Source organism: Mus caroli, chromosome 6 (assembly GCF_900094665.2).
Source record: "Mus caroli chromosome 6, CAROLI_EIJ_v1.1, whole genome shotgun sequence".
NCBI classification, from domain to species: Eukaryota; Metazoa; Chordata; class Mammalia; order Rodentia; family Muridae; genus Mus; species Mus caroli.
The window spans coordinates 31333570-31347585 of NC_034575.1; the positions used below are offsets into that span (position 1 = coordinate 31333570).

Genomic DNA, 14016 nt, shown 5'->3' on the forward strand with positions numbered 1-14016 from the left:
CTAGGATCGAGACTGGAATCTTCCACATGTGAGATCAAGTCTGTGCACAAAACTGCCTGGGCTTTGGAACATGTCAGATTTGGTATTTAGGGGTGCTCAGCCTGCATGAGTTCCTAAAGCATGAAGGAAAATGAAAACGAAGGAAGAACCTTTGAGTAACACTTTATGCCCATAAAGAATTTAACTAGCCTCCATGATGGACTTTCCCAACAGGGTTGGCAAAGGAGAATTACAATATGAAATCACTGTACACAAAGCACATTTAATTCAGCATCACTTTGATTTATTTTCCTAGATTTTTTTCCTCAGATGTAAAAATAATTTCATCAAGAAAACAAATGTTTTTCTGCCAAAGTGAAAGGATTTCATGTTTCAATCTTATCTTAAAAAAAAAACAAAACAAAACAAAGATCAACATTTCACTACATCGTTGCTCTGCCTCTCTCCTCTCAGTCTGCAAACTTTCCAAGAAAATATCCACTGGCAGAAAACAATGCATTTCTCTCCAATAGAATGATTTATATTTTATTGCTGCTTTATTTAGTGTGTATTTTTTTCTGAATTGGGAAAAAAAGTCTAGGTGAAAATCTATCTAACAAGAGAAGTAGTTTACATGGTTGTAACATTTAAATTGATGCACAAGAGAAAAAAATGTAAAAAAGAAAAAAGATTTAAATGTGAAATATCACATAACTTCAAAAAAAAACAAAACAAAACCAAAATGAAACAAAACAAAACAACAACACCAAAAAACTTACCTCAATCCTACCTCATATCATGTACTACAGAGCTCAACTTCCTAAATAGTATTACAGTCCTTTATTAAAGCCCCTACGGGTACTATGGTATACATTAAAAAAAACAAAAACAAAAACAAAAAACACTACTACAAAAACATTTCTTTTCTCTTTGTTTTTGCCTATCATGTACTTAAGCTACAGATAACTGTTGAATAAAAAGCCTACAGTAGGTATAAATGGAATAATTAACTGATCCTGTTTGCTGATGCTCTTTTCCTGGTCCACAGACGGTGGTGTCTTCTAATCCAGCATCTTCTCCTGTTTCTTGCCTTCCTTTTTCTTCTTCTTGGACTCCGCTGCAATTTAAAAGAGAGAGAGAAGAAAATAGTGTCAAGGTACTAATTAATATCATAGGAAAGCCATTTTTCTTAGAATTGACCAAGGTCAACAGACAAGGTATTTGCTCTTGATAAGTTGTCAGTGTGTGTGAACATGTGCCCACAGATGAACTAGAGAAGTATCTATAAGGATAAGCAAGATCACAGTCTACCCATGTACATATCTGAACGTGCTTGCTATCTTACTGGCTGTCTCCATTTGAACTGTCAAACATCATGTGAGAGTCCTCTTAGAAACATATGCAGTAGGTTGGCCTCACTTGGGAGACCAGGCTTCTACATGATGGAAGTCTTCAGGATGCCTGCTTAGTTCCATTTCTTCTCCCAGCCCCTCCACTGAAACAGTCATCAGCATTCACTTGGTTTACTTCCTTCTGAGCAATCAGTTAGAAGTGTCTCCAGCCTGGGTTTCACCCACTGTTAATAGATTCAGGCAGCTCTTTATAGGAGAATTATGGACCATAATTCTAGTTATGTGTCCATACTAGTGTGTAGTCTGATGGAGTTTTGTTTAGAGGGTCATCTAGAGTTGGGTAAAACACAAGGAGGTTATCAACCTGCTCTATAGTAGATCCACTAACCGATGAGGATTTGTGCCAAATGACCCCATCATTTTTTTCTATTCAGTCTTCTTACTGTCTCTCTTTTCCTGATAATGAGAACCTAGTGGGTCACATTTGGAAGGCTAACATTGTTTTCTTAGAGAAAGGCCTGAATAAACTCTGTAGGTAAAGCCCATTTCATTTCAGTAGTCTTGCAAGGTGACCACCATAAAAAGAAGGGTTGATTTGAGCACAAGGGTCCCCACTCATTGCTTCATGATGGCCATACAGTGGCCACTCGGCAGAGCATTAAGAACCAGAAGGATCCAAACACTGATGTGTAACAGTATGGCACCTTAGTTAACATTGAACAGAACCAAGTGGCATGGCATGACAAATGTTAATTCATATGCCAGGCTGGAACTTTTCCCTTCCTGAACTGAAATTGTAAGGCATAGATGTTTGCCAGGAAATGAGCAACTGTGAAAGATGTGAAACAAAGGGCTACCTGCTAGATGTTCTATCTCTTCAGTGATGCCTAAGGGACATCTCTGCTCCATACATTTTAAATGTAATATGGGCTTGTGTAAACAATAAAAAAAAACACACATTAGCTACACCCTGATAGTTTAGCTTGCTAGGATTGCAAATCTCCATCCATCCCTTAGCTGATGATTAAGTTCATAGAGGATAGTGTTCTTAGTTGAGATAGAGATATGAGGTGATAATGGTTCTGAAAAAAAATACCAAAAACTATGTTTGCACATTTGGATTAGAGATGTCATTGTATTTACAATAAGCTGAGAAGTGTTTATAAAATCCTAAGACCTTCCAACAAAATGGTAAGATTTTTAAACACCTCCTATTGTTATGAATCGTAAGTATAAACCCTATCATTATTATGGTCTCTGAACTAATAGAATTACTGCAAAGTATACCAACTACCAATAGGAAAGACAAGCAAAATGAGAAGAATGGGGGAGGGATTAATACAAGCTATATCACAACACATCCTGCGCCATCTTTTTTTTTTTTTTTTCCATGCAGAAACATAGCGACTTTTGTTAAGAGCACACTAAAAGGCAAGTGCTATCTTACAGAACTAGTCCATGTCAATGTCCGATGTGCATCAGCCCTGTGTGGGGGAAATCAGTCCCCTTGCATCTGTTTCCTGCCAATTGGCAAAAATAAAACCTGCCTCCTCACTGAAAACTATTGGGGGTACTGAATGTAATGATGACCTCTAAGATCCCATCTCGCTACAACTGCCTTCCAAACATTCATTGTTTTTTTTTTCAATGAGAAATAAATAGACATGCTATCTCAACTATTGATCAGATGATCAGATGTAGCTTGAGATCTACATATGCAATAGAGGAAGGAACACAACTGTGTTTTCAAAGAACTGGTATTACAAAAGTTTTTTTTTTTTTAATTGTTTTGGGGGTTGCTCTATGTGTATCTTTTACACTTTAATTATTTTATGGTAATATTTATGTTGATAATTATGCCATTGATCATGCCTATGGCCAGTTTTTCTTGCTAATTTACAGCAAATACACATCAGATTCCTATGCTATAGAAGAGAGAGTATCCACAAGGAAAATGAATTACTAAGAAGAAAAATGTTTATGTATACTATGCAGTATGAAAAAAAGATAATTTCTTCTGAGCTATTTCATGATTCTTAGAAATATTAATAACTTTTCTGTTTTGAAACATGAGTGCATGTAAACAATCTAGAAGCATTTACATGTCAACAGGGGTTATCAATCATTTCACAATATGGAAACATGATTATTGGCAAGTTCTATTTATATTTCTTCCTATTGTTCCTATTGTCTTTATTAGGAAGGTACCGAAAGTTGTTGAGTACTAGAAAGATGGTTCAGTGGTTAAAGTATTTGCTGCTCTTGCAGTGGATATAGGTTAAGTTCCCAGCACCCAGACAGCAGTACACAATCATCCATAACTCCATTGCCAGGGATCTGATGTCTCTTCTGACCACGTGAACATCAAACAGATGCATGGTTCACAGAAGACATGTAGACAAACACTCATTCACATAAGATAAAAACAAATAAATCTAAAAATATCCAGTGAATCTACTCTCTTTGCCACTTGTATAAACTCTAAAACATAACCAAGTAGTATTCCCTAATATTAAATAAAGTATCCCATTTTTAAACATTTCTTCGTTTTTAATTCATTTGGATTGCTGTTATCATATCTTGTTATTTTTGCCTTCAAATCAAGGTGCATTTAAATTTTTGTCTGAGTATGGATTATTGGGAGATGATGCACTAGAAAGAACAATAAGGTGTTTTAAAGCTCCACATCTGTATTGGCAACTTAACTGCTTGTAAATTCTAATTTACAATTTTGACTGTGCAATTCCCAAAAATCACATGATGGCTCACAACCATCTGTAATGGGATCCGATGCCATCTTGCGGTGTCTGAAGAGAGCAATAGTCTGTGTGTGTGTGTGTGTGTGTGTGTGTGTGTGTGTGTGTGTGTAATCTTTAAAAAAAAAAAAAAGAAAAGATAAAAAGAAAGAAAGAAAACCCACAGAATCAACTAACCTGGGGCAATAGGGACTCACAGAGACTGAACTGACAACCAGGGAACCTGCATGGGGCTGACCTGGGTCCTCTGTATATGTTACACTTGTGTAATTTGGTCTTCTTGTGGAACACCTAACATTGGGAGTGGATGCTGTCTCTCAGTCTTTTTCCTCCTTTTGGGACCATTTTCCTCCTGCTGAGTTGCCTTGTCCAGCCTTAATATGAGGTCAGGTGGCTAGTTTTACTGCAACTTGATATGCCATGCTCGGTTGATATCCATGGGAGGTCTTCCCTTTTCTGCATAGGAAAAGAGGAGGAGTATATGGGGATAGAAGGTGGAGGGGGACTTGGAGCAGATAACGAGGGGAAACTATGGTCAGGATATAATATATGAGTGAAGAGTAAATATAAATTATTTTTTAAAAAGTTATAGACCTTGATGAAATGAAGTATTATAGGCTAAATGCGTTACACTAAATCTATGCTTAAATCCCAATCTTTGTATCTCTTGTTATCAATATATCTGGAGACAGGGGCTTTGAAAGATTAATTAAATTAAAATGTAACTTGAATCTGGTGACTAGCGTTGATAGAAGAGACAATAAAAGCACAATGAGAACACAGGAGAATAGCATCCATCTACAAGCCAATTGCAGTGGTGTCAGAAGACACCAGTCTATGAAGACCTTGATTTTTTCAGTCTAGTCTCAAGAAACATGAAGTAAATGCATGCATGTTTTTTAAGGTACTGAGTTTGGAATGTTTTATTATAGTACCACTAGGAAACTAATATACCACTGAATTAGTGTCAGGCCAGTTAATGTATGTATAGCCTTAAGATCTCCTATAGAGTGAAAATATATGCTTCTTGCTTATTTCAGAAAAAAATTTATTGTAAACATATCTAATTGTTATTGTGAACAGCAGAGTTTGGTGCTGAAAAGATGGATCAATAGGCAAAGTGCTTGTTGCAAGAGTACAAACACATGAGCTTGGGTGAGCTTTGTATGGCTGGGCTCTGCAGTGTGTGTCTGTAGCCCCAGCATAGGTAATGTTGGAAACACAGGCAAAGCATAGAGGCTCACTGATAAACCAGCCTAGCCTAACTGGTGATCCTGATTCAGTGAGAGTTCCTGTCTAGGCAAGGTAGAGAAGCTAATGAAAAATACACCTAACTACAACCCCCATCTATTACATGCACACATATACATATGCATGTGTACACATAAGCACATTAAAATAAAAAGAAGCATACAGAAAGGGAGAATTGGAACTACTGAATGTTTTCTGCCACATGTAGAATCCAGATCTATATATGTAGGCATATGACTTATGACATGAAAGCAAGAGAGACTATTTGAGGGTGGGATGTGACAAGAAAGAGATAGGAAAGGTGACAATGGAGATAGCAAGTGAAATAAGCAAATCACAGTGCCACGTGTGTATGAAAAACACCACAGTCAAATCTATTACTTTGTATTTAACTCTCAATATTCACACTAGAAAATGTCAGATTTTTGTGTTCAATAATATTCACACAAACACATGGCATTAGTCTTGTATAGCCATCTCCATGCTGGCACTCCTTGTTCCAAGCAGACGAGACTCTAATAACCATCTGTAGCACAGCAAAGACTAGACCTTAATCACTCTCCCTGAATCTTTCACATTCTCTTGACAGCACCCTTCACAGCCACTGAATTAATTATTCTTGTGTGTCTAGATGAAAGGCTGAAAAATAGGAGCTTCTATTTTTCTTTCCAGAATGAAAATAGGTTTAGATAGTCTTACAGAGTGAATATTATGGACACTTTAATATGTGTTCTGTGTGTCTAAGTAGGACCCGCAGGAACACTTTCACCTGCTCCCAGCCTTTGGATTTCTGGTGAGCTTTTCCATGAATAATGCTTACTCTGCTAGAAAAAGCCTTTGTTTATTCTCTTTCCTTTCACTGCCTCTGTGTGCTGAACACCAGCCAGTCTGCTTTGATTTCCCCACAGGCTCCCGCCAGCTTTGCATCAGTGCAGAGCTGAGTGGGCCAGCTGGGAGTATGGAGGAGTCCCTCCTGACAGCACTTGTTACCAGGACAGCTGTGCCTCACATCCTGGACAGGCAACAGCGCCTGCACAGATCTCACAGCAGAGCAGAGATGACCTGGTTCTGCTTGGGAGGCCACTGGTATGGCAAGATGGCATGATCTACTACGCCTCACTGTAGACCCCTCGTTGGATAACTACAGTACTGAAAGTCATCATTTGGTTTTAATGCAATTACTATGCAAGGAGAAACTTTAAGCCAGGAATTGTTTAATAGGACTTAATCATAAATGGCTCCAAATAGATGTGTCTGGCTGTTTTGAATTATCACAAAACAAAACAAACAAACAAACAAACAAACAAAAAGAAAAACAGATTATTGATTTCATTTTTATAAATCTTATATTTTAAAAACTTCTTCTGGGAGTTCTTGGTGTGGAAATCTCAATGTTTGTTTCAAGCTTTGCCATTCACTGACAGAGTAAACTTAAACAAATTGTAACTCCTAGACTGTAAAATATGGTAAAAACATCCTTGAGCTGCTGTAAGGATTAAGAGAGACAAGCCATGTTGATGAATTAGCAAAAGGCTTGTCATATATCAAATATCCAATGAATTAAACTGCTTTTATGATATTCTGGAAATGCCAATAAGCTACAAAGAACACAAGAATTAATTCTTGATTCAGAAATTATAAGGAAGAAATAAAAATCTTTCAGGAGAGGAAAACCCCAGGATCCTCAGCACAATAAGTTTTTACTATGAACATTGTACTATTTTGCTGTCATCCTTAATACTAATTATTATATAGTGCTCTGTGTGCACGGCTAATGAACCTCCCAAGTGTGAAATTTATCCAAGGAGATGAAAGCATACATCGAGTGGAGTAAACACCACAAATTTTTACAGTTCCTTGTCCTTAGGTCTCCCTTTGCAAATATAGGACCAAAATTTCTTGAGTAAGGACAAGATCTAAACACTCAAGAGACAATTCTTCCTGGTGAGCTATGAGCAGTGGTGTCTCAGCAGAGACTGGAAATCAGGGCATGAACAGCCTACGTGAGCCAGACCAAGACAGTATAGCTATATATCTTCTCCATTCTTTCATTCATTCATTCATTCTGGACAACCCCATTCACCTACCTCCTGAGGTCTGGAAGATTGGCTTGACCAGTGCAGAGCACATGGACAATGTGTGGAGCAAACATCAGAAAAATTCCAGGCAGGAAGATTCTTGTGAAGGCTGGTAAAGATTTAGGTTATATCTGGAATGCATTACCACTTTTGTATAGGAATCATGAAATCTGTGTTGGAATATACATAGAGAAAGACCACTTGGAATACAAGAGATCCAGACTCAAACTACCATGTGTGTGTAAGTCCCCAGCTCTGCTTGTGATGATGGGATCCTGTCCTAAGTACCTAACATCTCTAAAGCTTTGGCTTCCCCATCTGTGCAACTGGATGTTGCAGGATATACTTTAGGACTTTATGCTTCTTCAGGGGTATCATGTATACACACTTCACTAAACTATGAACTGCAAGAGTAAGTAACTCATGGCTACAGTTACTTCTGCAGTCACCACAAGTCTTCTGACAGAAGAGATTTTGAGCCATCTTAAAGTTGGCCATGGTGGTACTCTACCATGCAATACTACCATTAAGGAGAGTAAGGCAAGAGGATTGTGAACACAGGGCCAAACTGAGCTACACAGTGAGTTCTAGGCCACTATGACCCACACAGTCATATGGCTTTTAAACAAACAAACAAACAAACAAACAAAAGTCCTGTATCAACAGAAAGCAGGAAAATCATCTCAAACATACTGCACATTTATCAAGCATATTACCTAGGGTCTGCATTTTCATTTTGTCTTTTAAAATAATATGTTCACTTATGTTTTGAGAATTTCACGTATATGTACAACATATCATTTCATCTTAACAGCAAGGCTATGTGGTATTTACTGTCAGCATTTGAAGGACAAAACATATCACTTTGACATGAAGGAACAGAAGCAGCCCTTGCATTGGGTATAATACTATAAGTAGGAAATGAAACCATAGGTGCTGTCAAAGATTTCAATAAGAAGAATGGCAATAAAATGACAATCTGAGCCAGAACTGAACTGAGAAAGGGGGCTTCTCTCTGATCACGAAGAACTCAAGTCCTACAATACCCCATACTGCCTCTTCTGCTGCCCAAGTGGAAGGACTGTGGTCCTCATCATCTTGCTCTCCAATCAGAGTGGAGGTAGTGGGGACAGGTCATGAGTCGTTCTGCATGGAAACTCTATGTTATACACACTCTCTATAGTGTTAAAATTCCCAGAGCCTAGGGAAGTCTGTATGCTCAGGGAAGCTATTCATCTTCCTGATGGATGTCAGCATCCCCTTCCAAAAATAAATAAATAAATAAATAAATAAATAAATAAATAAATAAAGTGGGAAAAGATGTTGAGGAACTTCTTTCATCTTCAAAAGAACATACTAAAGAAATCTATTTAGAGCAGAGAGCATGGAGGATGCTGGGAATTTCACTTTACTGACCCATTTCCCCATTCAATAGTCTGCTGCCAAAAGCTGCACACTGTGCAAAACAGAGCTTGGCTTTTAGACAGTGGCTATTCTTTTGATCTGAAAAGATGAATCATCAAACCTAAGAGATAGTTGGCAGCTGGCCCAGACAGAACAAGGTGATGGAAAACTTTTAGAAAGAGCTGGAAGCTGAGGAAGGGGATGGGGTGGGATGGGTGGGAGGGGGAATAGGCATTATCATGAGTAGAGAAATTCAGAAAGAACCTGGCAGCATATTGTGGATCATAGCAGAGCTGGCAAACCAACTTCCATTCATCTCCTCAACCACCTGCAGGATAGACATCTAACTTTATACTTCCACCATGGAGCATCCTGGGAACATTTTGGACAAGTATATAATGTCAAACAAACTCAAAAGCCAATGACCACCTTGCCAACTAAGCAAGCCCTAAATGAACTTCAAGATACTACTGATGCATCTAATTTAAAAAGCAATGAGAAGAAATTGCCACATATGGCATAACTCAAAGTATGAGAATAGTTTAGAACAATAATCAATGTCATTTGCAAACTACAGAAACCCCACAGCTTCTTGGATCTCCCAAACAAGCGCAGTTCCCAGCCTCATCTGGCTAAAGGATCAGGTCTGTTTCCTGGCTGCACCATTCACAACAATGAGGCAAACTGTAGGACCATCATCCCTCCTAGAACCTTTGCTTGTCCAGGTCATTTTCTTTTTTTTATTATTGGTTATTTAATTTATTTACATTTCAAATGTTATTCCCCTTCCTGATTTCCCCTCTTCAAGCCCCCTATCCTATCACGATTCCCCTGCTTCTATCAGGGTGCTCACCTACCTACTCCCACCTCATTCCCCTATGCTGGGGCAACGAGCCCTCACAGGACCAAGGACCTCTTCCATTGATTCCAGATAAGGCAGTCCTCTGCTATATATGCAGCTGGATCTATGGAACCCTCCATGTGTACTCTTTGTTTAGTGACTAAGTCATTTAAGGAGATCTTTGAGAAACAAGACTCAGAAAATCCCGAGTTCTTTGCTGTGATTCTTTCTAAAGAGTCATTTGTAAGGGGAAACTTTGATTTCCTTTTTTTTTCACTGTTAATACAGCTCAATTAGTCCCATGAGAGAAAATTGATAATTGTTTTCAGAAAGAGGCTTAACTCTATTGTAAATATATCCATTGTCTTGCACAAAACCTCTCTAGGCACTGCTGTCTCCATGAAATGGCAACAACACCTCCTCTACTGCAAGAGAAGGATGCTAGACTCCAACACATTGTGCCACTCCTGCCCACTCTGAAAGATCAGCCCACTAAATGCTAATCCAGGACTCTTTCAGGATCATCTTCTATTTATAGGTCTAATCTGAACAACCAAGTATATTTCCCAGACTCACTTGCAGCAAGATTCTGATTTAGGCTTAATATTTTCAGTTCTGGGATTGTGGGTTCAAGTCCCGCCTGGGTTCCTAGTTCTGCTATCTTGTATTCTGGCAGCTGCCACTGTGGACCGTAAGGACCTAGTGGCTGTGGGAGAGAGATGACCTAAGGCCCCACAGGCTGCAACCCTGGAAGATGTTCCAAGGGTGACCCTGGAGGAAGTATCCAGGGTGAGGGACAGTTAGGAAGGTCTGACTGTCATCTGGCAGAGTGAGGAAGATAAGGTGCTTTTTCTACCAGAAAGGGAGTGGAAGCAGAGTCCCACCCTGTCAGAGGTAGCATTTGGCTGGTTGTACAAGTCCAGGAGCAGACGAGTGTGCTTGGATATACTGGTGTCTTCTGTCTCTGTTGCTGTTTTGTTTCTCTTTGTGGTTTGTGGTTTTCGTTATGGGACAGACTGTGTCCACCCCTTTGTCTTTGACTAAGGACCATTGGATGGATGTTAGGGCAAGAGGATGAAATCTGTCCGTGATAGTTAAAAAGAAACCTTGATTGACTTTCTGTTCCTCGGAATGGCCCGCCTTTGGGGTAGGCTGGCTGCCCGAGGGGACGTTTGATCTTCCCACCATTAGGGCCGTAAAGGCCGTTGTCTTTCAGGAAGGACCAGGATTGCACCCAGACCAGCAACCATACATCACAGTGTGGGAAGATTTGGCGCAGTATCTGCCTCCATGGGTTCGGCCGTTTCTTCCACCCTTACGCCCAGGCACTAGGATCCTGGCTGTCCGAGAGAGTGCTGTGAACGGGACGCAGAAGTCACAGCCTAAAGAAGATGGTGAGTGCCACACTCCACCAGCACTCACCCCTAAGATCTACCCAAAGTTAGAGGAACCCCCTGAGTGGCCCGATTCCCAGCCTCCACCCTACCTTCAAGTTTCCCAACCCCCAGGCCCCTTGGCCCCACTCCCGGCCCAGCCTCAGCGACCAGGGAAGGAGGTCCCTCAGCAGGAACAAGGAGCCAGCAGGGAGCCACCCCTGAGGGGCCAGCCGATTCAACCATGGCGTTTCCCCTTAGGGCTGTTGGGACTCCTCAGGCCGACCAGAACAGCCTACAACTTCTGCAGTATTGGCCCTTTTCCTCCTCTGATCTCTATAACTGGAAAGTTAATCACCCTCCTTTTTCAGAAAACCCTGCAGGGCTCACTGGGCTGATAGAGTCTCCGATGTACTCCCATCAGCCTACCTGGAACGACTGCCAACAGCTTCTACAGACCCTGTGTACTACTGAGGAGAGAGAGAGAATTCTCCTCGAAGCTCGTTAGAACGTCCAAGATGAGCCCAGGAGGCCTGTTCAGACTCCAGTCGAGATAGATGAAGGATTCCCTCTGACCCACCCTCAATGGGATTATAATATGGCACAAGGTAGGGAATGGCTGTCCAATTATCATCAGGCTCTAGTGGCAGGCCTCAGAGGGGCCACACGTAAGCCCACAAATTTGGCTAAGGTAAAAGGGGTCATGCAAGGAACAACTGAGCCCCCCTCAGTCTTTTTGGAGAGGCTCATGGAGGCTTACAGGAGATACCACGTTTGATCCTATGTCTGAGGGGCAGCGGGCCTCAGTGATTATGGCCTTCATAGGGCAATCAGCTCCTGATATTAGGAAAAAGTTACAGCGGATTGAGGGGTTACAGGATTACACTATAAGGGATGTAGTTAGAGACTCGGCTGAGAAAATATATCACAAGAGAGAGAGACAGAAGATTAAAAGCAAGAAAGGGAGAAAGAGAGGAGAGAAGATGAGGATAGGAGAGACAAGAGGCAAGAGAAAGTTTTGACTCAGATTCTGGCTGCCACAGTAGACAAAGGAAGAGGTAGGCCTAGGCAGCCAGGGAACCTGAGAGGCAAAAAAACGGCAGGGACCAAGGAGACCCAGAAGAGATAAACCACACCTAGGAAATGACCAGTATGTGTACTGCAAGGATACAGGCCATTTGGGCTCATGAATGCCCTAAGAGGAAGTAGAGAACACAGTTACTGTCCCTTGGAGAAGATGAAGACTAGGGGATACAGGGCTAGGCCCCCCTCCCCGCACCTAGGGTAACATTAGAAGTGGAGAGGACCCCTGTCAATTTCCTGGTTGACACGGGCATGGAATTTTCAGTGCTTAAGACACCACTAGGCCAAGTTAAAAAAAATGAAAAAACATTAGTCATTGGGGCCATAGAGCAGAAATCGTACCCGGGGACCATGTTCCGGACAGTGGACCTAGTACGGAAGCAAGTGACTCATTCATTCCTGGTCATTCCAGAGTGTCCCATGCCCCTATTGGGAAGAGACTTATTAACCAAATTGAAAGTGCAAATAACCTTCGCCTCTCCCAGACCAAAGGTATCTTGGGGAGTAGAGACACCTCAAACCTTAGCAATGTCTTTACAATTAGGAGAGGAATATTGAATCTATCAGGACAAATTAACACCCCCTCCCGAGGGGCTATAGGACTGGCTTACTCGATTTCCTCAAGCATGGGCCAAAAGAGGGGTTATGGGAATGGTGAGGCAGGTCCCCCCGGTGGTGATTGAGCTCAAGTCCAGGGCTACACCCATTAGGGTCTGACAATACCCCATGGGAAGAGAAGATCAGGAGGGTATATGCCCCCACATCACCAGACTTCTCCAACAAGGGATCCTAGTCCCCTGCAAGTAGTGGGGTATTCTCTTCTTCCAAGGAGAATACCCTACTACTCCCAGTAAAGAAACCGGGGACGAACGACTACCGTCCTGTACAGGACCTCAGAGAGGTAAACAAACGAGTTCAGGACATCCACCCCACAGTGCGCAATCCTTATAGCCTGCTCAGCACACTACCACCTGAGCAAACCTGGTACACGGTTCTAGATCTTAAAGATGCCTTCTTCTGTCTGAGATTACACCCCAATAGTCAACCCCTATTCGCCTTTGAATGGTGAGATCCAGAAAGTGGAAAGACTGGACAGCTCACATGGACAAGGCTACCCCAGGGATTCAAAAATTCACCCACTTTGTTTGATGAGGCCTTGCACCGAGACCTTGCCTCTTTTCGAGCCAACAATCCCCAGGTGATCCTTGTATAGTACGTTGATGACCTTCTGATAGCTGCAGGAACTCGTGAAGAGTGCAAACTTGGGACCCAGAACATCCTGGTCTAATTGGGTGAGTTGGGATATCAAGTCTCAGCTAAAAAGGCGCAATTATGCTGAACAGAGGTGACCTACTTGGGATACATCCTGAGGAATGGACAACGATGGTTCACCGACACCAGAAAACAGACAGTGATGTGAATCCCGACCGTGACCACCCCTCACCAGGTAAGAGAGTTCCTGGGGACAGTAGGATTCTGTAGACTATGGTTCCCAGGGTTTGCCACCCTGGCGGCCCCACTGTACCCCCTAACAAAGGAAAGAGGGGAATTCATTTGGTCCCAAAAACATCAGTCAGCTTTTGAGATTCTGAAAAAGGCCTTGCTACAAGCCTCCCAGATATACATAAGCCATTCACCTTATATATTGACAAGAGAAACAGGGTAGCCCACGGAGTCCTTACTCAAACCCTAGGGCCCTGGAAGCACCTAGTAGCTTATCTATCAAAGAAACTGGACTCTGGCTAGCGAATGGCCTTTATGCCTATGAGCGATAGCAGCCACCGCAGTGCTGGTAAAAGATGCTGATAAGCTGACTATGGGCCAGAATGTTACTGTGGTGGCTCCACACTCTCTTGAGAGCATTATCAGGCAACCGCCAGACCGCTGGATGACCAACGC

The 14016-nt window shown here is 41.6% G+C and overlaps 1 protein-coding gene across 1 annotated transcript in view; it reads right to left on the reverse strand.

The window, feature by feature from the left end:
• Positions 1-261: 261 nt before the first annotated feature.
• Ptn (pleiotrophin) overlaps positions 262-14016 on the reverse strand; it is a 91136-nt gene continuing 77381 nt past the window's right edge. Inside the window, exon 5 of the mRNA XM_021165378.2 lies at positions 262-1096. Coding sequence (XP_021021037.1) covers positions 1041-1096 — 56 coding nt within the window. The 3' untranslated portion in view covers positions 262-1040. The remainder of the gene's footprint in view (positions 1097-14016) is intronic.